Source organism: Mustelus asterias, chromosome 1 (assembly GCF_964213995.1).
Source record: "Mustelus asterias chromosome 1, sMusAst1.hap1.1, whole genome shotgun sequence".
Lineage (NCBI taxonomy): Eukaryota > Metazoa > Chordata > Chondrichthyes > Carcharhiniformes > Triakidae > Mustelus > Mustelus asterias.
In genome coordinates, this window is record NC_135801.1 from 186844287 (window position 1) to 186866301 (window position 22015).

The 22015-nt window shown below is 50.1% G+C and overlaps 1 protein-coding gene across 1 annotated transcript in view; it reads left to right on the top strand.

The window, feature by feature from the left end:
- Positions 1-782: 782 nt before the first annotated feature.
- Positions 783-22015, top strand: part of LOC144500788 (sperm flagellar protein 1-like) — a 77858-nt gene continuing 56625 nt past the window's right edge. The window contains exons 1-2 of the mRNA XM_078224243.1: positions 783-901; positions 10499-10610. Of these exons, the coding sequence (XP_078080369.1) occupies positions 793-901; positions 10499-10610 (221 nt within the window). The 5' untranslated portion in view covers positions 783-792. The remainder of the gene's footprint in view (positions 902-10498; positions 10611-22015) is intronic.

Consider the following 22015-nt stretch of genomic DNA (forward strand, 5'->3'; position numbering starts at 1 on the left):
GACATGCAGGGGTCTTTTATTGGTACAAGAGAGCTTTCAATAGCCGGCACAGGCAGGATTGGTAAAATGGCCTCCCTCTGTGCTGTAAAATTCTATTATTCGATGATCAGCCAGCACAGGCTGGATGGGCCAAATGGTCTTCTTTGATGTAAAATTCTATGATTCTATGATCAGCCAGTGCAGGTTGGATGGGCAGAATAGCCTCCTTTTGTAAGTAAAGTTATATTATTCAATGGTCAGCCAGCAGAGGCTGGATGGGCAGAATGGCTTCCCTCTGTAAGTAAAGTTATATTATTCAATGGCCAGCCAGCACAGGCTGGATGGGCAGAATGGCCTCCTTCTCTAAGTAAAGTCCTATTATTCAATGATCAGCCAGCACAGGCTGGGTGGGCAGAATGGCCTTCCTCTGTGCTGTAAAATTTTATTATTCAATGATCAGCCAGCACAGGCTGGGTGGGCAGAATGGCCTCACGCTGGCAGCTGTATGGCTGGGGCGCAGAGGCTGCCGGGAGTGGTAGTTTCCCATGCTGCCTCAGTGCGGCCAGGCGGGGGAGGGGCTGACATGTCCCGAACTACAACTCCCAGAATCCCGCCCACCGGAAGTGCAGCCAAAGCGTTGGTTTCCATGGCACCGAGGGAGAAAACAACATGGCGTCGCTGGACGGGTGAACAAGGAGAGAGTCGCCTCCTCAGCCCAACAACACTCGGCTTGTTGTTGTTTTCTCTTCAGCACTCGGAGTGGTTTTTTTGAGGGGGGGAAGGGGGTGTAGTCTGGAGGTGTGTGGCTGGGGCATGGCGGCCGGGCTGGATGAGGAGAGTCTGCAGGACCTGTACTCCTGGGTGGACAGCATCCACCTATCCAGAGCCAAGCGCAACATCGCCAGGGACTTCAGTGATGGAGGTGAATGCAGAGCTCACCCAGACAGAGACACACAGAGAGAGAGAGAGAGCTCCCACCCAGACAGAGGCAAAGAGAGAGAGAGAGAGCTCCCACCCAGACAGAGGCACAGAGAGAGAGAGAGAGCTCCCACCCAGACAGAGGCAAAGAGAGAGAGAGAGAGCTCCCACCCAGACAGAGGCACAGAGAGAGAGCTCCCACCCAGACAGAGGCACAGAGAGAGAGAGAGAGCTCCCACCCAGACAGAGGCACAGAGAGAGAGCTCCCACCCAGACAGAGGCACAGAGAGAGAGCTCACACCCAGACAGAGGCAAAGAGAGAGAGCTCCCACCCAGACAGAGGCACAGAGAGAGAGCTCCCACCCAGACAGAGGCAAAGAGAGAGAGCTCCCACCCAGACAGAGGCACAGAGAGAGAGAGAGAGAGCTCCCACCCAGACAGAGGCACAGAGAGAGAGCTCCCACCCAGACAGAGGCACAGAGAGAGAGCTCCCACCCAGACAGAGACACAGAGAGAGAGCTCCCACCCAGACAGAGACACAGAGAGAGAGCTCCCACCCAGACAGAGACACAGAGAGAGAGCTCCCATCCAGACAGAGACACAGCGAGAGAGCTCCCACCCAGACAGAGACAGAGAGAGAGAGCTCCCACCCAGACAGAGACACAGAGAGAGAGAGCTCCCACCCAGACAGAGACACAGAGAGAGAGAGAGCTCCCACCCAGACAGAGACACAGAGAGAGAGCTCCCACCCAGACAGAGACACAGAGAGAGAAAGAGAGAGAGCTCCCACCCAGACAGAGACAGAGAGAGAGCTCCCACCCAGACAGAGACACAGAGAGAGAGCTCCCACCCAGACAGAGACACAGAGATAGGGCTCGCACCCAGACAGAGAGACACAGAGAGAGCTCCCACACAGAGAGAGCTCCTACCCAGACAGAGAAACAGAGAGAGAGCTCCCACCCAGACAGAGACACACAGAGAGAGCTCCCACCCAGACAGAGACACAGAGAGAGAGCTGGCCACCCAGACAGAGACACAGAGAGAGAGCTCCCAGCCAGACAGAGACACACAGAGAGAGCTCCCACCCAGACAGAGACACAGAGAGAGAGCTCCCACCCAGACAGAGACACAGAGAGAGAGCTCCCATCCAGACAGAGACACAGCGAGAGAGCTCCCACCCAGACAGAGACACAGAGCGAGAGCTCCCACCCAGACAGAGACACAGAGCGAGAGCTCCCACCCAGACAGAGACACAGAGAGAGAGCTCCCACCCAGACAGAGACACAGAGAGAGAGCTCCCACCCAGACAGAGACAGAGAGAGAGAGCTCCCACCCAGACAGAGACACAGAGAGAGAGAGCTCCCACCCAGACAGAGACACAGAGAGAGAGCTCCCACCCAGACAGAGACACAGAGAGAGAGCTCCCACCCAGACAGAGACACAGAGAGAGAGCTCCCACCCAGACAGAGACACAGAGAGAGAAAGAGAGAGAGCTCCCACCCAGACAGAGACAGAGAGAGAGCTCCCACCCAGACAGAGACACAGAGAGAGAGCTCCCACCCAGACAGAGACACAGAGATAGGGCTCGCACCCAGACAGAGAGACACAGAGAGAGCTCCCACACAGAGAGAGCTCCTACCCAGACAGAGAAACAGAGAGAGAGCTCACACCCAGACAGAGACACACAGAGAGAGCTCCCACCCAGACAGAGACACAGAGAGAGAGCTCCCACCCAGACAGAGACACACAGAGAGCTCCCACCCAGACAGACGCAGAGAGTGAGCTCCCACCCAGACAGAGATACAGAGCGAGAGCTCCTACCCAGACAGAGACACAAAGCGAGAGCTCCCACCCAGACAGAGACACAGAGAGAGAGAGAGAGCTCCCACCCGGACAGAGACACAGAGAGAGAGCTCCCACCCAGACAGAGACACAGAGAGAGAGCTCCCACTCAGACAGAGACACATAGAGAGAGAGCTCCCACCCAGACAGAGAGAGAGAGAGCTCCCACCCAGACAGAGACACAGAGAGAGAGAGAGAGCTCCCACCCGGACAGAGACACAGAATGAGAGCTGGCCACCCAGACAGAGACACACAGAGGGAGCTGGCCACCCAGACAGAGACACACAGAGCGAACTGGCCACCCAGACAGAGACACCGGGAGCTGGCCCCCCAGGCAGAGACACAATGTGGAGATGCTGGCGTTGAACTGGGGTAGGCACAGTAAGAAGTCTCACAACATCACGTTGAAGTCCAATAGGTTTATTTGGTTGCACGAGCTTTCGGAGCGCTGCCCCTTCATCAGGTGAGAAAGAGCTGGCCACCCAGACAGAGACACAGAGAGGGAGCTGGCCACCCAGAGACAGAAACAGAGAGAGAGAGAGCTCCCATCCAGACAGAGACACAGAGAGAGACTGGCCCTCCAGAGCCACAGAGAGAGGGCTCCCACCCAGACAGAGACACAGAGAGAGAGCTGGCCCTCCAAACAGAGACATAGGGAGCTGGCCCCACAGACAGAGACACAGAGAGGGAGCTGGCCCCACAGACAGAGACACAGAGAGGGATCTGGCCCCACAGACGGAGACACAGAGAGGGAGCTGGCCACCCAGAGACAGAAACACAGAGAGAGAGAGCTCCCACCCAGAGAGAGACACAGAGAGAGGACTGGCCAGCCAGACAGAGACACAGAGAGAGCTCCCATTCAGAGAGACACAGAGAGAGAACTCCCACCCAGACAGAGACACAGATAGAGCTCCCATTCAGAGACACAGAGAGAGCTCCCACCCAGACAGAGACACAGAGAGAGAGCTCCCACCTAGACAGAGACACAGAGCGAGAGCTCCCACCCAGAGACAGAAACACAGAGAGAGAGCTCCCATCCAGACAGAGACACAGAGAGAGCTGGCCACCCAGAGACAGAAACACAGAGAGGGATCTGGCCACCTAGACAGAGACACAGTGAGAGAGCTGGCCACCCAGAGACAGAAACACAGAGAGAGAGCTGGCCAACTAGACAGAGAGACAGTGAGAGAGCTGGCCACCCAGAGACAGAAACACAGAGAGAGAGCTCCCACCCAGAGACAGAAACACAGAGAGAGAGCTCCCACCCAGACAGAGAGAGAGAGAGAGAGCTCCCACCCAGACAGAGACACAGAATGAGATCTGGCCACCCAGACAGAGACACACAGAGGGAGCTGGCCACCCAGACAGAGACACACAGAGCGAACTGGCCACCCAGACAGAGACACCGGGAGCTGGCCCCCCAGGCAGAGACACAGAGAGAGAGCTCCCACCCAGACAGAGACACACAGAGAGCTCCCACCCAGACAGACGCAGAGAGTGAGCTCCCACCCAGACAGAGACACAGAGCGAGAGTTCCTACCCAGACAGAGACACAAAGCGAGAGCTCCCACCCAGACAGAGACACAGAGAGAGAGAGAGCTCCCACCCAGACAGAGACACAGAGAGAGAGAGCTCCCACCCAGACAGAGACACAGAGAGAGAGAGCTCCCACCCAGACAGAGACACAGAGAGAGAGCTCCCAACCAGACAGAGAGAGAGAGCTCCCACCCAGACAGAGACACAGAGAGAGAGCTCCCACTCAGACAGAGACACATAGAGAGAGCTCCCACCCAGACAGAGACACAGAGAGAGAGAGCTCCCACCCAGACAGAGACACAGAGAGAGAGAGCTCCCACCCAGACAGAGACACAGAGAGAGAGCTCCCACCCAGACAGAGAGAGAGAGAGCTCCCACCCAGACAGAGACAGAGAGAGAGGGAGCTCCCACCCAGACAGAGACACAGAATGAGAGCTGGCCACCCAGACAGAGACACACAGAGGGAGCTGGCCACCCAGACAGAGACACACAGAGCGAACTGGCCACCCAGACAGAGACACCGGGAGCTGGCCCCCCAGGCAGAGACACAATGTGGAGATGCTGGCGTTGAACTGGGGTAGGCACAGTAAGAAGTCTCACAACATCACGTTGAAGTCCAATAGGTTTATTTGGTTGCACGAGCTTTCGGAGCGCTGCCCCTTCATCAGGTGAGAAAGAGCTGGCCACCCAGACAGAGACACAGAGAGAGAGCTCCCACCCAGACAGAGACACAGAGAGGGAGTTGGCCACCCAGAGACAGAAACAGAGAGAGAGAGGGCTCCCACCCAGACAGAGACACAGAGAGAGAGCTGGCCCTCCAAACAGAGACATAGGGAGCTGGCCCCACAGACAGAGACACAGAGAGGAGCTGGCCCCACAGACAGAGACACAGAGAGGGATCTGGCCCCACAGACGGAGACACAGAGAGGGAGCTGGCCACCCAGAGACAGAAACACAGAGAGAGAGAGCTCCCACCCAGAGAGAGACACAGAGAGAGGACTGGCCAGCCAGACAGAGACACAGAGAGAGAACTCCCACCCAGACAGAGACACAGAGAGAGCTCCCATTCAGAGACACAGAGAGAACTCCCACCTAGACAGAGACACAGAGCGAGAGCTCCCACCCAGAGACAGAAACACAGAGAGAGAGCTCCCATCCAGACAGAGACACAGAGAGAGCTGGCCACCCAGAGACAGAAACACAGAGAGGGATCTGGCCACCTAGACAGAGACACAGTGAGAGAGCTGGCCACCCAGAGACAGAAACACAGAGAGAGAGCTGGCCAACTAGACAGAGAGACAGTGAGAGAGCTGGCCACCCAGAGACAGAAACACAGAGAGAGAGCTCCCACCCAGAGACAGAAACACAGAGAGAGAGCTCCCACCCAGACAGAGAGAGAGAGAGAGCTCCCACCCAGACAGAGACACAGAATGAGAACTGGCCACCCAGACAGAGACACACACAGGGAGCTGGTCCCCCAGACAGAGACACAATGTGGAGATGCTGGCGTTGAACTGGGGTAGGCACAGTAAGAAGTCTCACATCATCACGTTGAAATCCAATAGGTTTATTTGGTTGCACGAGCTTTCGGAGCGCTGCCCCTTCATCAGGTGAGAAAGAGCTGGCCACCCAGACAGCGACACAGAGAGAGAGCTCCCACCCAGACAAAGACACAGAGAGGGAGCTGGCCACCCAGAGACAGAAACAGAGAGAGAGAGAGCTCCCACCCAGACAGAGACACAGAGAGTGACTGGCCCTCCAGAGCCACAGAGAGAGAGCTCCCACCCAGACAGAGACGCAGAGAGAGACTGGCCCTCCAGAGCCACAGAGAGAGGGCTCCCACCCAGACAGAGACACAGAGAGGGATCTGGCCCCACAGACAGAGACACAGAGAGGGAGCTGGCCCCACAGATAGAGACACAGAGAGGGATCTGGCCCCACAGACGGAGACACAGAGAGGGAGCTGGCCACCCAGAGACAGAAACAGAGAGAGAGAGCTCCCACCCAGATAGAGACACAGAGAGAGGACTGGCCAGCCAGACAGAGACACAGAGAGAGAACTCCCACCCAGCCAGAGACACAGAGAGAGCTCCCATTCAGAGACACAGAGAGAGCTCCCACCCAGACAGAGACACAGAGAGAGAGCTCCCACCTAGACAGAGACACAGCGAGAGCTCCCACCCAGACAGAGACACAGAGCGAGAGCTCCCACTCAGACAGAGACACAGAGAGAGCTGGCCACCCAGAGACAGAAACACAGAGAGGGAGCTGGCCACCTAGACAGAGACACAGTGAGAGAGCTGGCCACCCAGAGACAAAAACACAGAGAGAGAGCTCCCATCCAGACAGAGACACAGTGCGAGAACTGGCCACCCAGACAGAGACACACATAGGGAGCTGGTCTCCCAGACAGAGACACAATGTGGTGATGCTGGTGTTGGACTGGGGTAGGCACAGTAAGAAGTCTCACAACACCAGGTTAAAGTCCAGTAGGTTTATTTCGTTGCATGAGCTTTCGGAGCGCTGTCCCTTCATCAGGTGAGAAAGAGCTGGCCACTCAGACAGAGACGGAGAGAGAGAGAAGGAGAGAGAAAACTGGCCACCCAGAGAAATGGAGAGAGAGCCGACCAACCAGTCAGATCAACAACTTTCACTGGCACGCCCAGCCTCGCCACGCCCAGCCTCGCCACGCCCAGCCTCGCCACGCCCAGCCTCGCCACGCCCAGCCTCGCCACGCCCAGCCTCGCCACGCCCAGCCTCGCCACGCCCAGCCTCGCCACGCCCAGCCTCGCCACGCCCAGCCTCGCCACGCCCAGCCTCGCCACGCCCAGCCTCGCCACGCCCAGCCTCGCCACGCCCAGCCTCGCCACGCCCAGCCTCGCCACGCCCAGCCTCGCCACGCCCAGCCTCGCCACGCCCAGCCTCGCCACGCCCAGCCTCGCCACGCCCAGCCTCGCCACGCCCAGCCTCGCCACGCCCAGCCTCGCCACGCCCAGCCTCGCCACGCCCAGCCTCGCCACGCCCCGCCTCGCCACGCCCAGCCTCGCCACGCCCAGCCTCGCCACGCCCAGCCTCGCCACGCCCAGCCTCGCCACGCCCAGCCTCTCCATTTCTAGCCTTGCCTACATTTAAACTGTCACCTGTCTGGAAAACTCCACAAAGAAAAACACAAAGGCAGATGTCGGAAATCTGAGGAACAGGAGAAAAATGCTTCTTGTGCACACACATGTACAGGCGCAGACACACACATAACACATACTTTGCCCATACATGCCCAACACACACGTGCATGCTGCACTCACATTTACTGGTGAAACACATACAGGCCCATGTTTAACACGCATTACGAAAACAGGCACACGGTTGACACAAACTTGCATATAAAGACACAGCCTGCTTAACATACATACACTCATGCAGCCACAGGTGTATGCTTAACACACATTCACTCTTGTTTGATTCCTGGTTTGAGTCACTGCCTGTGCGGAGTCTGCACGTTCTCCCCGAGTCTGCGTGGGTTTCCTCCCACAGTCCAAAAGACATGCTGGTTAGGTGCATTGGCCATGCTAAATTCTCCCACAGTGCACCCGAACAGGCGCCCGAGTGTGGCGACTGGGGGACTTTCGCAGTGACTTCATTGCAGTGTTAATGTAAGCCTACTTGTGACACTGATAAATAAACTTTAACTTAATTTCCTTCTGAAATCAGTAAGAAGTCTCACAACATGAGGTTAAAGTCCAACAGGTTTATTTGGTAGCAGGAGCTTTCGGAGCGCTGCCCCTTCACCAGATGAGTGGAGAGTTAGGTTCACAAACAGGGCATATGTAGACACAGACTCAATTACAAGATAATGGTTGGAATGCGAGTCTTAACAGATAATCAAATCTTTACAGGTGCAGACAATGTGAGTGGAGAGTAGGTTAAGAGCAGGTTAAAGAGATGTGAATTGTCTCAAGCCAGGACAGTTAGTGAGATTTTGCAACCTCAGATAAGTCGTGAGTGTTACAGGTAGTGTGACATGAACCCAAGATCCCGGTTGAGGCCGTCCTCATGTGTGCAAAACTTGGCTATCAGTTTCTGCTTGGCGATTCTGCGCTGTCGTGTGTCGTGAAGGCCGCCTTGAAGAACGCTTACCTGAAGACCAGAGGCTGAATGTCCTTGACTGCTGAAGTGTTCCCCATCAGGAAGGGAACACTCCTGCCTGGTGATTGTCGAGTGGTGTCCATTCATCCATGGTCGGAGCGTCTGCATGGTCTCCCCAATGTACCATGCCTCGGGACATCCTTTCCTGCAGCGTATCAGCTAGACGTTGGCCGAGTCGCAAGAGTAGGTACCGTGTACCTGGTGGATGATCTTCTCACGTGAGATGTTGGCATCCGTGTTGAGATCTGGCACATCTTGCAGATATTGCTGTGGCAGGGTTGGGTGGTGTCGTGGTCACTGTTCTGAAGATGGGTAGTTTGCTGCGTACAATGGTCTGTTTGATGTTGCGCAGTTATTTGAAGGCAAGTAGTGGGGGTGTGGGGATGGCCTTGGCAAGATGTTCGTCTTCATTGATGACATGTTGAAGGTTCTGAAGATGATGTTGTCGTTTCTCCGCTCCGGGGAAGTACTGGACGACGAAGGGTACTCTGTCCGCCATGTCCCGTGTTTGTCTTCTGAGGAGGTCAGTGTGGTTTTTTGCTGTGGTGCGTCGGAACTGCTGATGGATGAGTCGAGCACCACATCCTGTTCTTACGAGGGTGTCTGTTGTGTTCCTCCCCATCTGAGCAGATCCTGTGTATATGGAGGCTCGTCCGTAGGAAATGGCTTCTTTAACGTGTTTAGGGTGGAAGCTGAAGAAGTGAAGCATCGTGAGGTTATCCGTGGGCTTGCGGTACAGTGACGTGCTGAGGTGACAATGTTGATGGACAAATGGTTTCTGCCAGCTCCTGTCTTCCATTCAGTTTAGTGCTGCTCTCCCACAGAGTGCATTTTCCCCTCATGAAAGTGTACTTTCCATCATCGTAGGGTGGCATCATACAGAATAATGTCCTGGATTTGCCGCAGCGAATGACATTGAAGATTGTGAAAATTCAGTATCTCAAAAGAGTCAAAGATTACATACCTAAGGGAAGGGAGGGTTGGTTTTGGAACTGTGGTACACAAGAAGACAAGAAATAGAGGCAAGAGTGGGCCACCAGGCTCTTGAAACCTGCCCTACCATTCAATGCGATCAATATGATCTATGCCGCCTCAACTCCTTTTGTGTGCTATTTACCATAGCCCCTTATTCCTTGATCTATCAAATATTTATCCACCACCACTTTAAATACTTCCAATGATCCAGCCTCCACTACTCTTTGGGGCAGGGAATTCCAGAGAGTGGTGAATCTCCTTATAGAGTAACTCCTTATGTTTGAACATTCTGCCAGTGTCTCATAGCTTAAGCTCGCAAACAAGAAGTCATTAATGAGGCTAGACTGCCTGTATCCATGGTTTTGATTTGATTTGATTTATTATTGTCACATGTATCAGTATACAGTGAAAAGTATTGTTTCTTGTGCACGATACAGACAAAGCATACTGTTCATAGAGAAGGGAAGAGTGCAGAATGTAGTGTTACAGTCAAAGCTAGGGTGTAGAGAAAGATCAACTTAATACGAGGCAGGTCCACTCAAAAGTCAGATGGCAGCAGGGAAGAAGCTGTTCTTAAGTCAGTTGGTACCTGTCCGCAGACTGTTAGAACCTTCTCCTGATGGAAGAAGGTGGAAGAGAGTATGTCCGGGGTGTGTATGGTCCTTAATTATGCTGGCTGCTTTGCTGAGGCAGCGGGAAGTGTAGACACAGTCAATGGATGGGAGGCTAGTTTGAGTGATGGACTGGGCTTCATTCACGACCCTTTGTAGTTCCTTGCGGTCCTGGGGAGAGCAGGAGCCATACCAGGCTGCAATACAACCAGAGAGAATGCTTTCTATGGTGCATCTGTAAAAGTTGGTGAGAGTTGTAGTGGACATACCAAATTTCCTTCGTCTTCTGAGAAAGTAGAGGCTGGAATTGCAGCCCAGCAAGGAGTGAGTGTCTTTAGGAGAGCAGGAGATAAAAATCAATTAAAAAATCCAGTAACTTCCTTCTATATTGTGAATTTAGAATGGGCAGGTTTTATGCCTGTATTGAGCTCAACGTCACTCCAGGGCGTAGTTTGTGTCTTCGCAGTCTGAAATTCACTATGCTTTGATTCCAGTTTTAATCGCTGAAGTGGTGAAGTTTCATTTCCCCAAACTGGTTGAGATGCACAACTACACACCAGCCAACTCAACCCAGCAGAAACTGAACAACTGGGCTCATCTGAACAGGTAACAGATTATCACCAAAAAACACACAATAGAAAGACTATCAGTCACTGTTCGATATAACATATTGAAGTAGTTGCGTGGGCTTTTGTTCAAATGGTTTGATGGAGGGATACCAGGAGTTCACAAGAATATTGTGTCTGCGTAAAGCCAGGTGTAAGGCATGCTTTGAGGACAGCTCTGCTTCACAGCGCCAAGGACACGGGTCCAATTCCCGGCTTGGGTCACTGTGTGGAGTTTGCATGTTCTCCCCATGTCTGTGTGGGTTTCCTCCGAGTGCTCCGGCTTCCTCCCACAGTCCAAAGATGAGTGGGTTAGGCGGATTGGCCATGCTAAATTAATCCTAATTTAATTAGTGCTAAATTAGTATTAATAAATTAGTAATTTATTAGTCCCTCTTAGTGTCAGGGGAATTAGCTAGAGGGGCCAAGGTGGGATTGTGGTTAGTGCAGACTCGATGGGCTGATTGGCCTTATTCTGCACTGTAGGATTCTATGATTCTATGACAGTGTCTCACTCTTGGCTATGATCCAGGAATGTTTCAGGATTGAAATGCGTTTTATGACCACGTGAGATGGGGTAAAAATGAGTCACTCCCGGTCTAACTAACAAGAGTTTTAATTGTGAATTTAACGAGGATGCTTTTTTTCCATTAGTGCGGGAGTCCTATTATGTACACTTTCAGATACAAAGCATTACAAAGAACAAAGAACAATACAGCACAGGAACAGGCCCTTCGGCCCTCCAAGCCTGCGCCGCTCCCCGGTCCAGGATTGAATCCTGAATCCAGGATCCCCGCCCAATTTTCCAGCCTATCTACATACCAATATCCTATCCACCGAGCTGTCCCTCACAGCTACGATGCTTTGTTCATCACAACCTATTAACTCACCCCCACCCCTCCATTCCAGACCATGTGATCTCCAGGGAGAGGCGAAAACCCAGAGTGAAAACCCCAGGGCCAATATGGGGAAAAAAAAATCTGGGAAATTCCTCTCCGACCCCCTGAGGCGATCGAAACGAGTCCAGGAGATCACACTGGCCCTGATCGGAAAATGCTTCCCAACCCTAGTCATTTCCACTTCCACGAGCACCATATGAATTCCCTGCCCCCGAGACAGGTTCCCAACTATCCGCAGTCTCGCTCTGTACTGGCACCAGCAAGATGATCATAGAATGAAGCCTTGAAACGAGAAACAAGGAACAATTAGCCCGCGCCACTCCCTGGTCCAAACTAGACCACTCTTTTGTATCCCTTCATTCCCACTCCGTTCATATAGCTGTCTAGATAAGTCTTAAACGTTCCCAGTGTGTCCGCCTCCACCACCTTGCCCGGCAACACATTCCAGGCCCCCACCTGTCAGACAAGTTTTCTTAGTTTGAACGCAGAATGAGATTTGTCGAAACTACTATCTGAATTGAAAAAGTCCAAGGCCAATTTTTTCAGCGCCGTGTTAACTGTAACGGGCCAGGCAAACTGTTCATGACTTGCGGCAGGACTGGACAATCCTGATGGCAGGCAGGCCTGGAAAATTGCACCCTAGGTAAATCACAACCACCATTCATACTTCAGACACATTCCCAGCACCCAGACACACACCAGTAGAGATGGGAGTATCAGAGGGTATGCATGAAGATACAGGTCATGAAGATCTCAGGCTTTTGTTGATCTCAACGTGATAATTCCATGTTTCACCCATTTTCTTCAGTTTTCCTGGGTGTTTTATTCCGGAAAAATCTTGGTTTGCAGTAGATTTCTCTTCTCGGGATGGTTACTTTACAAATCCTGGCACAATGCATTACAGAGAACGCCTTTTAGTATCGCATTCTGATCTCTGATTTTGCTGGCTTGCTACGCTGTTCTGAAACTCCCCTTGGCTGTATATTCCAGAGGAATTTGATCACTCTGTGTCTGTTGTTGTCATTGTTATTCAGAACAGGTAATTGGATTCTGATGTCCTAAGGCAGAAATGTTTGAAGAGTAGGGAGGAGCTATACGATAAATGGCAGAACCATAAAGGGTGTAGATACGCAGAGGGACCTGGGTGTGCAAGTCCACAGATCCTTGAAGGTGACGTCACAGGTGGAGAAGGTGGTGAAGAAGGCATATGGCATGCTTGCCTTTATAGGACGGGGCATAGAGTATAAAAGTTGGGGTCTGATGTTGCAGATGTATAGAACGTTGGTTCGGCCGCATTTGGAATACTGCGTCCAGTTCTGGTTGCCACACTACCAGAAGGACGTGGAGGCTTTGGAGAAAGTACAGAGGAGGTTTACCAGGATGTTGCCTGGTATGGAGGGGCTTAGTTATGAGGAGAGATTGGGTAAATTGGGGTTGTTCTCCCTGGAAAGATGGAGGATGAGGGGAGACTTAATAGAGGTGTATACAATTATGAAAGGCATAGATAGGGTGAACGGTGGGAAGCTTTTCCCCAGGTCGGTGGTGACGTTCATGAGGGGTCATAGGTTCAAGGTGAAGGGGGAGAGGTTTAACACAGATATCAGAAGGACATATTTTACACAGATGGTGGTGGGGGCCTGGAATGCGCTGCCAGGCAAGGTGGTGGAGGCGGACACACTGGGAACGTTTAAGACTTATCTAGATAGCCATATGAACGGAGTGGGAATGGAGGGATACAAAAGAATGGTCTAGTTTGGACCAGGGAGCGGCATGGGCTTGGAGGGCCGAAGGGCCTGTTCCTGTGCTGTATTGTTCTTTGTTCTTTGAGTACCAGGATATTGTGAAATTCAACAAGAATATATGGAATGCACATGGGATTGCAGGGAATGTCTTGAGATGGATAGAAAACTGGTTAGCAGACAGGAAGCAAAGAGTTGGCAGAAATTGATCTTTTTCTGATTGGCATAGAAACACAGAAACATAGAAGATAGGAGGAGGCCATTTGGCCCTTCGAGCCTGCTCCGCCATTCATTAAGATCATGGCTGATCATCCAACTCAATAGCCAAATCCTGCTTTTTCCCCATAATCTTTGATCCCATTCGCCCCAAGTGCTATATCTAGCTGCCCCTTGAATGCATCCAATGTTTTGGCATCAACTATTTCCTGTGGTAATGAATTCCACAGGCTCACCACTCTTTGGGTGAAGAAATGTCTCCTCACCTCCATCCTAAATCATCTACCCTGAATCCTCAGACTGTGACCCATGGTTCTGCACTCCCCCACCTTCGGGAACATCCTCCCTGCATCCATCCTGTCTAGACCTGTTAGAATTTTATAAGTCTCGATGAGATCCCCCCTCATTTGTCTGAACTCCAGCGAAAGCAATCCTAACCTAGTCAATCTCTCCTCATACATCAGTCCCGCCATCCCTGGAATCAGCCTGGTAAACCTTCGCTGCACTCCCTCGAGAGCAAGAACGTCCTTCCTCAGAAAAGGAGACCAAAACTGCACACGATATTCTAGGTGTGGTCTCACCAAGGCCCTGTATAGTTGCAACAACACATCCCTGCTCCTGTACTCGAAACCTCTCGCAATGAAGGCTAACATGCCATTTGCCTTCTTTACCGCCTGCTGTACCTGCATGCTTACTTTCAGTGACTAGTGCACAAGGACACCCAGGTCCCACTGCACACTCGCCTCTCCCAATTTACAGCTATTGAGGTAGTAATCTGCCGCCTTGTTTTTGCTGCCAAAGTGAATAACCTCACATTTATCCAAATTACACTGCATCTGCCATTGATTGGTCCACTCACCCAATCGGTCCAGATCATTCTGAAGGATCTCTGCATCCTCGTCACAGTTCACCCTCCCACCCAACTTGGTATCATCTGCAAACTTTGAGATGTTACATTTTGTTCCCTCATCCAAATCATTAATATATACTGTGAATAGCTGGGGTCCCAATGCTGATCCCTGTGTGTATTGTGCCTCACTGACATTCTGCCATTGTTTTAATAGGATTAGAGTTTATTGCTTTTTTCAAGATCTACCCTGTATCTTTTTTCTAAAAAAAAATTTAGAACATCCTTGTAACATTAGGCACTGGCTTTTTAATTACTCTTGGAGTGCAAGCATGGCTATGGGCATGGATTGGAAATCCTGTTGCTACGGGGCATCACTGAATCCTGATGTTTCCAGAATCATAGAATCCTTACAGTGCAGAATTTAATTTAATTGAATTGGTTTATTATTGTCGCATATATTAACATACAGTGAAAAGTATTGTTTCTTGCGCGCTATACAGACAAAGCATACCGTTCATAGAGAAGGAAACGAGAGAGTACAGAATGTAGTGTTACAGTCATAGCTAGGGTGTAGAGAAAGATCAACTTAATGCAAGATAAGTCCATTCAAAAGTCTGACAGCAGCAGGGAAGAAGCTGTTCTTGAGTCGGTTGGTATGTGACCTCAGACTTTTGTATCTTTTTCTTGACTGAAGAAGGTGGAAGAGAGAATGTCCGGGGTGCGTGGAGACCTTAATTACGTTGGCTGCTTTTCCAAGGCAGCGGGAAGTGTAGACAGAGTCAGTGGATGGGAGGCAGGTTTGCGTGATGGATTGGGCTACCTTCACGACCTTTTGTAGTTCCTTGCAGTCTTGGGCAGAGCAGGAGACATACCAAGCTTTGATACGACCAGAAAGAATGCTTTCTATGGTGCATCTGTAAAAGCTAACATGCCAAATTTCCTTAGGCTTCTGAGAAAGTAGAGGCATTGGTGGGCTTTCTTAACTATAGTGTCAGCATGGGGGGACCAGGACAGGTTGTTGGTGATCTAGACACCTAAAAACTTGAAGCTCTCGACCCTTTCTACTTCGTCCACGTTGATGTAGACAGGGGCATGTTCTCCTTTATGCTTCCTGAAGTCGATGACAATCTCCTTCATTTTGTTGACATTGAGGGAGAGATTATTGTTGCTGCACCAGTCCACCAGATTCTGTACCTCATTCCTGTACTCTGTCTCGTCATTGTTTGAGATCCGACCCACTACGGTGGTGTCGTCAGCAAACTTGAAAATTGCATTGGAGGGGAATTTGGCCCCACAGTCATAGGTGTATAAGGAGTATAGTAGGGGGCTGAGGACACAACCTTACGGGGCACCGGTGTTGAGGATGATCGTGGAGGAGGTGTTGTTGCCTATCCTTACTGATTGTGGTCTGTGAGTTAGGAAGTGAGAAGGAGGCCATTTGGCCCATCAAGCCTGCACGGACAACAATCCCACCCTGGCCCAATCCCTGTAACCCCACATATTTACTGTGTTAATCCCTCTGACACTAAGGGCCAATTTAGCATGACCAATCAACCTAACCCACACATCTTTGGACTGTGGGAGGAAACCGGAGCACCCGGAGGAAACCGACGCCAACACAGGGAGAACGTGTAAACTCCACACAGACAATGACCCAAGCCGGGAATCGAACCCGGGTCTCTGGCGCTGTGAGGCAGCAGTGCTAACCATTGTGCCACCGTGTAAAGTGATTCTCAAAGGAAGCCTTGGGGTATGGGTGCGATCTGGAAACCTGCATGTCTCCAATTAAATAGTGTTGAACTTGTTGCTGAGCTCATTTAAAATCTTCAGCGAGCGGTTTCAAATTTTTGATTGGCAGGGACAGGGAACATGCAGTGTCTGGGACACATCAGGGTGCAGTCGTCGTTAAAATAGCACGGAGCCATGAAGACATATGGATGCACTGGCCAACATTTTTATGAGGCGGTTGCTCACAGTTGCTGGAGCTGAGAGGATTGTATTTGTGAACAGACTCTTGAGAGGGATGTGAGGCAGCTGGCATTACCCTGACAGCAGAGGTTGACAGGGGAAACCCAGGTGAATGAACAAGCACCAGCTGACATCGGTGCAAGCTACTCTGACATTAGGAACATAGGAACAAGAGTAGGCCATTCTGCCCATCAAGTCTTTACCATTTAATACGATCATGGCTGATTGGACACTTCAATGTGTTTTACACCCACTACAGTTACACCCACTATACCACCTCAAGTTAAGGTGCTAAATTGGGGGAAGGCTAATTACAAAAATATTAGGCAGAAACTGAAGAATGTAGATTAGGGGCAGATGTTTGAGGGCAAATCAACATCTGGCATGTGGGAGGTTTTCAAGTGTAAATTGATAGGGATTCAGGACCGGCACATTCATGTAAGGATTAGGAATAAGTATGGCAAGTTTTAGCAATCTTGGATAACGAGAGATATTGTGAGTTTAGTCAAAGAGAAAAAGGAAGCATTTGTCAAAGCTAGAAGGCTGGGAACACACGAAGCAAGTGTGGAATACAAGGAAAGTAGAAAGAAACTGAAGCAAGGAGTAAGGAGAGCTAAAAGGGGTCACAAAAAATCATTGGCCAGCAAGATTAAGGAAATTCCCAAGGCTTTTTATACATATGTAAAGAGCAAGAGGGTAGTCAGGGAGAGGGTTGGCCCACTCAAGTACAAGGGAGGGAATCTATGCGTCGAGCCAGAGGAAATGGGTGAGGTATTAAATGAGTACTTTGCATCAGTATTCACCAAAGCGAAGGACTTGGTGGGTGATGAGTCTGGGAAAGAATGTTTAGATAGTTTGAGGCATGTTGAGATCAAAAAGGAGGAGGTATTGGGGTTCTTGAGAAGCATTAAGGTAGACAAGTCCCCAGGACCTGATGGGATATACCCCAGAATACTGAGAGAGGCAAGGGAGGAAATTGCTGGGGTCTTGAGATAAATCTTTGTATCCTCACTGGCTATAGGGGAAGTACAGTAAGAAGTCTCACAACACCAGGTTAAAGTCCAACGGGTTTATTTGGTAGCAAATACCATAAGCTTTCGGAGCACTGCTCCTTCGTCAGATGGAGTTGAAATGTGCTCTCAAACAGTGCACAGACACAGAAATGAAGTTACAGAATACTAATTAGAATGCAAATCTCTACAGCCAGCCAGGTCTTAAAGGTACAGACAATGTGGGTGGAGGGAGCACTTCAGCAGTCACGAGCATTCAGCCTTGGATCTTCAGGTAAGCGTTCTCCAAGGCGGCCTTCACGACACACGACAGCGCAGAGTCGCTGAGCAGAAACTGATAGCCAAGTTCCGCACACATGAGGACGGCCTAAACCGGGATGTTGGATTTATGTCACATTATCAGTAACCCCCACAGCTTTCCCCCTGGTCTTGCAGAATCTCACTAGCTGTTCTGTCTGGAGACAATACACATCTCTCTAACCTGTGTTGAATGCTCCCTCCACCCACATTGTCTGTACCTTTAAGACCTGGCTGGCTGTAGAGATTCGCATTCTAATTAGTATTCTGTAACTTGATTTCTGTGTCTGTGCACTGTTTGAGAGCACATTTCCACTCCATCTGACAAAGGAGCAGTGCTCCGAAAGCTTATAATATTTGCTACCAAATAAAACTGTTGGACTTTAACCTGGTGTTGTGAGACTTCTTACTGTGTTTACCCCAGTCCATCGCCAGCATCTCCACATCATGGGGGAGGTCCCAGAGAATTGGAGAATAGCCAATGTTGTTCCTTTGTTTAAGACGGGTAGCAAGAATAATCCAGGTAATTACAGGCCGGTGAGCCTTACATCAGTGGTAGGGAAATTATTGGAGAGGATCCTTCGAGACAGGATTTATTCCCACTTGGAAAGAAGTGGACGTATTAGTGAGAGACAACATGGTTTTGTGAAGGGGAGGTCATGTCTCACGAACTTGATCGAGTTTTTCGAGGAAGTGACGAAGATGATTGATGAGGGTAGGGCAGTGGATGTTGTCTACATGGACTTCAGTAAGGCTTTTGACAAGGTCGCTCATGGCAGACTGGTGCAGAAGGTGAAGTCGCATGGGATCAGAGGTGAGCTGGCAAGGTGGATACAAAACTGGCTCGGTCAAAGAAGACAGAGGGTAGCAGTGGAAGGGTGCATTTCTGAATGGAGGGCTGTGACAAGTGGTGTTCCTCAGGGATCAGTGCTGGGACCTTTGCTGTTTGTAATATATATAAATGATTTGGAGGAAATGTAACTGGTTTGATTCGTAAGTTTGTGGACGACACAAAGATTGGTGGATTTGCGGATAGCGATGAGGACCATCAGAGGATACAGCAGGATATAGATCAGTTGGAGACTTGGGCGGAGAGATGGCAGATAGAGTTTAATCTGGACAAATGTGAGGTAATGCATTTTGGGAGGTCTAATACAGATAGGAAATATACAGTAAATGGCAGAACCTTTCAGAGTATTGATAGGCAGAGGGATCTGGGTGTACAGGTACACAGGTCACTGAAAGTGGCAATGCAGGTGGCGAAAGTAGTCAAGAAGGCATATGCGTGCTTGCCTTCATTGGCCGGGGCATTGAGTTTAAAAATTTGTCAAGTCATGTTGCTGCTTTATAGAACCTTAGTTAGGCTGCACTTGGAATATAGTGTTCAATTTTGGTTGCCACACTACCAGAAAGATGTGGAGGCTTTGGAGAGGGTACAGAAAAGATTTACCAGGATGTTGCCTGGTATGGAGGGCATTAGTTATGAGGAGAGGTTGGAGAAACTTTGTTTGTTATCACGACAGAGGTTGAGAGGCGACCTGACAGAAGTCTACAAGATTATGAGGGGCATGGACAGAGTGGATAGTCAGAAGCTTTCTCCTAGGGTGGAAGAGTCAATTATCATAGAAATCATAGAAACCCTACAGTACAGAAAGAGGCCATTCGGCCCATCGAGTCTGCACCGACCACAATCCCACCCAGGCCCTACCCCCATATCCCTACATATCTTACCCACTAATCCCTCTAATCTACGCATCCCAGGACACTAAGGGGCAATTTTAGCATGGCCAATCAACCTAACCCGCACATCTTTGGACTGTGGGAGGAAACCGGAGCACCCGGAGGAAACCCACGCAGACACGAGGAGAATGTGCAACTCCACACAGACAGTGACCCAAGCCGGGAATCGAACCCAGGCCCCTGGAGCTGTGAAGCAGCAGTGCTAACCACTGTGCTACCGTGCCGCCCCTAGGGGGCATAGGTTTAAGGTGCGAGGGGCAAGGTTTAAAGGAGATGTGCGAGGTAAGTTTTTTACACAGAGGGTGGTGGGTGCCTGGAACTCGCTGCGGGGGCAGGTAGTGGAAGCAGATACGATGATGACTTTTAAGGGGCATCTTGACAAATACATGAATAGGATGGGAATAGAGGGATATGGTCCCCGGAAGGGTAGGTGGGTTTTAGTTCAGTCAGGCAGCATGGTCGGTGCAGGCTTGGAGGGCTGAAGGGCCTGTTCCTGTGCTGTAATTTTCTTTGTTCTTTTGTTGCACTCTTTCTATGGCAATAATATCTTTTCTGCGGTAAGGGGAACAAACTGTACACAGTACTCCAGGTGCGATCTAACCAAGCTCCTATATAATTGAAGCAAAACCTCACTACTCCTGTACTTAAATCCTCTTGTGGTAAAGGCTAACATTCCATTAGCCTTCCTAATTGCTTGCTGCAACTGCATGTTAGTCTTCAGTGACTTACAGACAAGGACACCCAGGTTTCTTTGTAGCACTGTGGCACAGTGATTCGCACTGCTGCCTCACAGCGCCAGGAACCCAGGTTCGATTCCTGGCTTGGGTCACTGTGTGGAGTTTGCACGTTCTCCCCGTGTCTGCGTGGGCTTCTTCCGGGTGCTCCGGTTTCCTCCCACAGTCTGAAAGACTTGCTGGCTCGGTGCATTGGCCCGAACAGGCGCCGGAGTGTAGTGACCAGGGGAATTTCACAGTAACTTCATTGCAATGTTAACGTGAGGCTTATTTGTGACTAATAAATAAACTTTAATTTTTCTGATTTCTTACTATTTAGGAAATACTCTGTGCATCTCTTCTTTCTACCGAAGTGGATTATCTCACATTTTTCGACATTATATTCCATCTGCCATGTTCTTGCCCACTCACTGTCTGTCCAAATCTTCCTGTAGCTGCTTTACACCTTCCTTACAACTGAGTAGCTGTGGGTGAAGGGATAGTGTATTTGAGTTCATGATGTGGAGATGTCGGCGTTGGACTGGGGTGGGCACAGTAACAAGTGTCACAACACCAGATTAAAGTCCAACAGGTTTACTTGGTAGCACGAGCTTTTGGAGCGCTGCTCCTTCATCAGGTGAGTGGAGAGTTGGGTACACAAACAGGACATATATAGACACAGACTCAATTGCAAGATAATGGTTGGAATGCGAGTCTTAACAGGTTATCAAGTCTTTACAGGTGCAGACAATGCGAGTGGAGAGAGGGTTAAGCACAGGTTAAAGAGGTGTAAATTGTTTCAAGCCAGGACAGTTAGTGAGATTTTACAAGCCCAGGCCAAATGGTGGGGGTTTTAGGTAGTGTGACATGAACCCAAGATCCTGGTTGAGGCCGTCTTTATGCGGGCAGAACTTGGCTATCAGTTTCTCACATATGAGGATGGCCTCAACCGGGATCTTGGGTTTATGTCACACTATCTGTAACCCCCACCATTTGGCCTGGGCTTGTAAAATCTCACTAACTGTCCTGGCTGGAGACAATACCCATCTCTTTAACCTGTGCTTAACGCTCTCTCCACTCACATTGTCTGTACCTGTAAAGACTTGATTACCTGTAAAGCCTCGCATTCCAACCATTATCTTGTAAATTAAGTTTGTGTCTATATATGCCCTGTTTGTGAACACAACTCCCACTCACCTGATGAAGTGGCAGTGCTCCAAAAGCTTGTGGCTTGTGCTGCCAAATAAACCTGTTGGACTTTAACCTGGTGTTGTGAGACTTCTTACTGTGCTTACCTCAGTCCAACGCCAGCATCTCCACATCATATTAGTTTCTGCTCAGTGATTCTGCATTGTCATGTGTCTTGGAGAACACTTAATTGAGTTCATTTCTTGATTAATAAATACTTTCATTAAAAGTACATCAGCAGCCTCTGTGACTGTGCTCAGTAGCCGCCCCCCACATTTTTAAACAAAAAATAAAAGTTAGGATCTGTCAGGCTGGTTTCCACCCTGGAGACTGACTTGTCCAGTGTTAATACTAGCTGGGATTGTAATACATGTGATCGTCATCTTCTGCTGTCATCAATTAGAAAACAGAAAAAAAACAGACATGCATGGCCAGGGATAGGTTCACTACAAACACAAAATTAGTTACACAAAAACTTTTTACATTGGTGCAAAGAATGATCATATTTGTGCAGTTGTTGAATATTTTTCAAAAAAATCTTATCAGCATTTCTTGTGAAACATGTTTCTTCATGATGAGGGTTGGCGTTCTGCCAAAATGTCCTCCTTTTGTGCTCTGTGCGTGCCAGTTTGTAACATGCATTTCACGGTTTTTGATTTATACATTAATTGGAGTATTGCGTGCAGTTTTGCATTTAGAGTATTGCGTGCAGTTCTGGTTGCCCCACTGGTTCACCAGGATGTTGCCTGGCCTTGAGGGTGTTCATAGAAATCATAGAAACCCTAC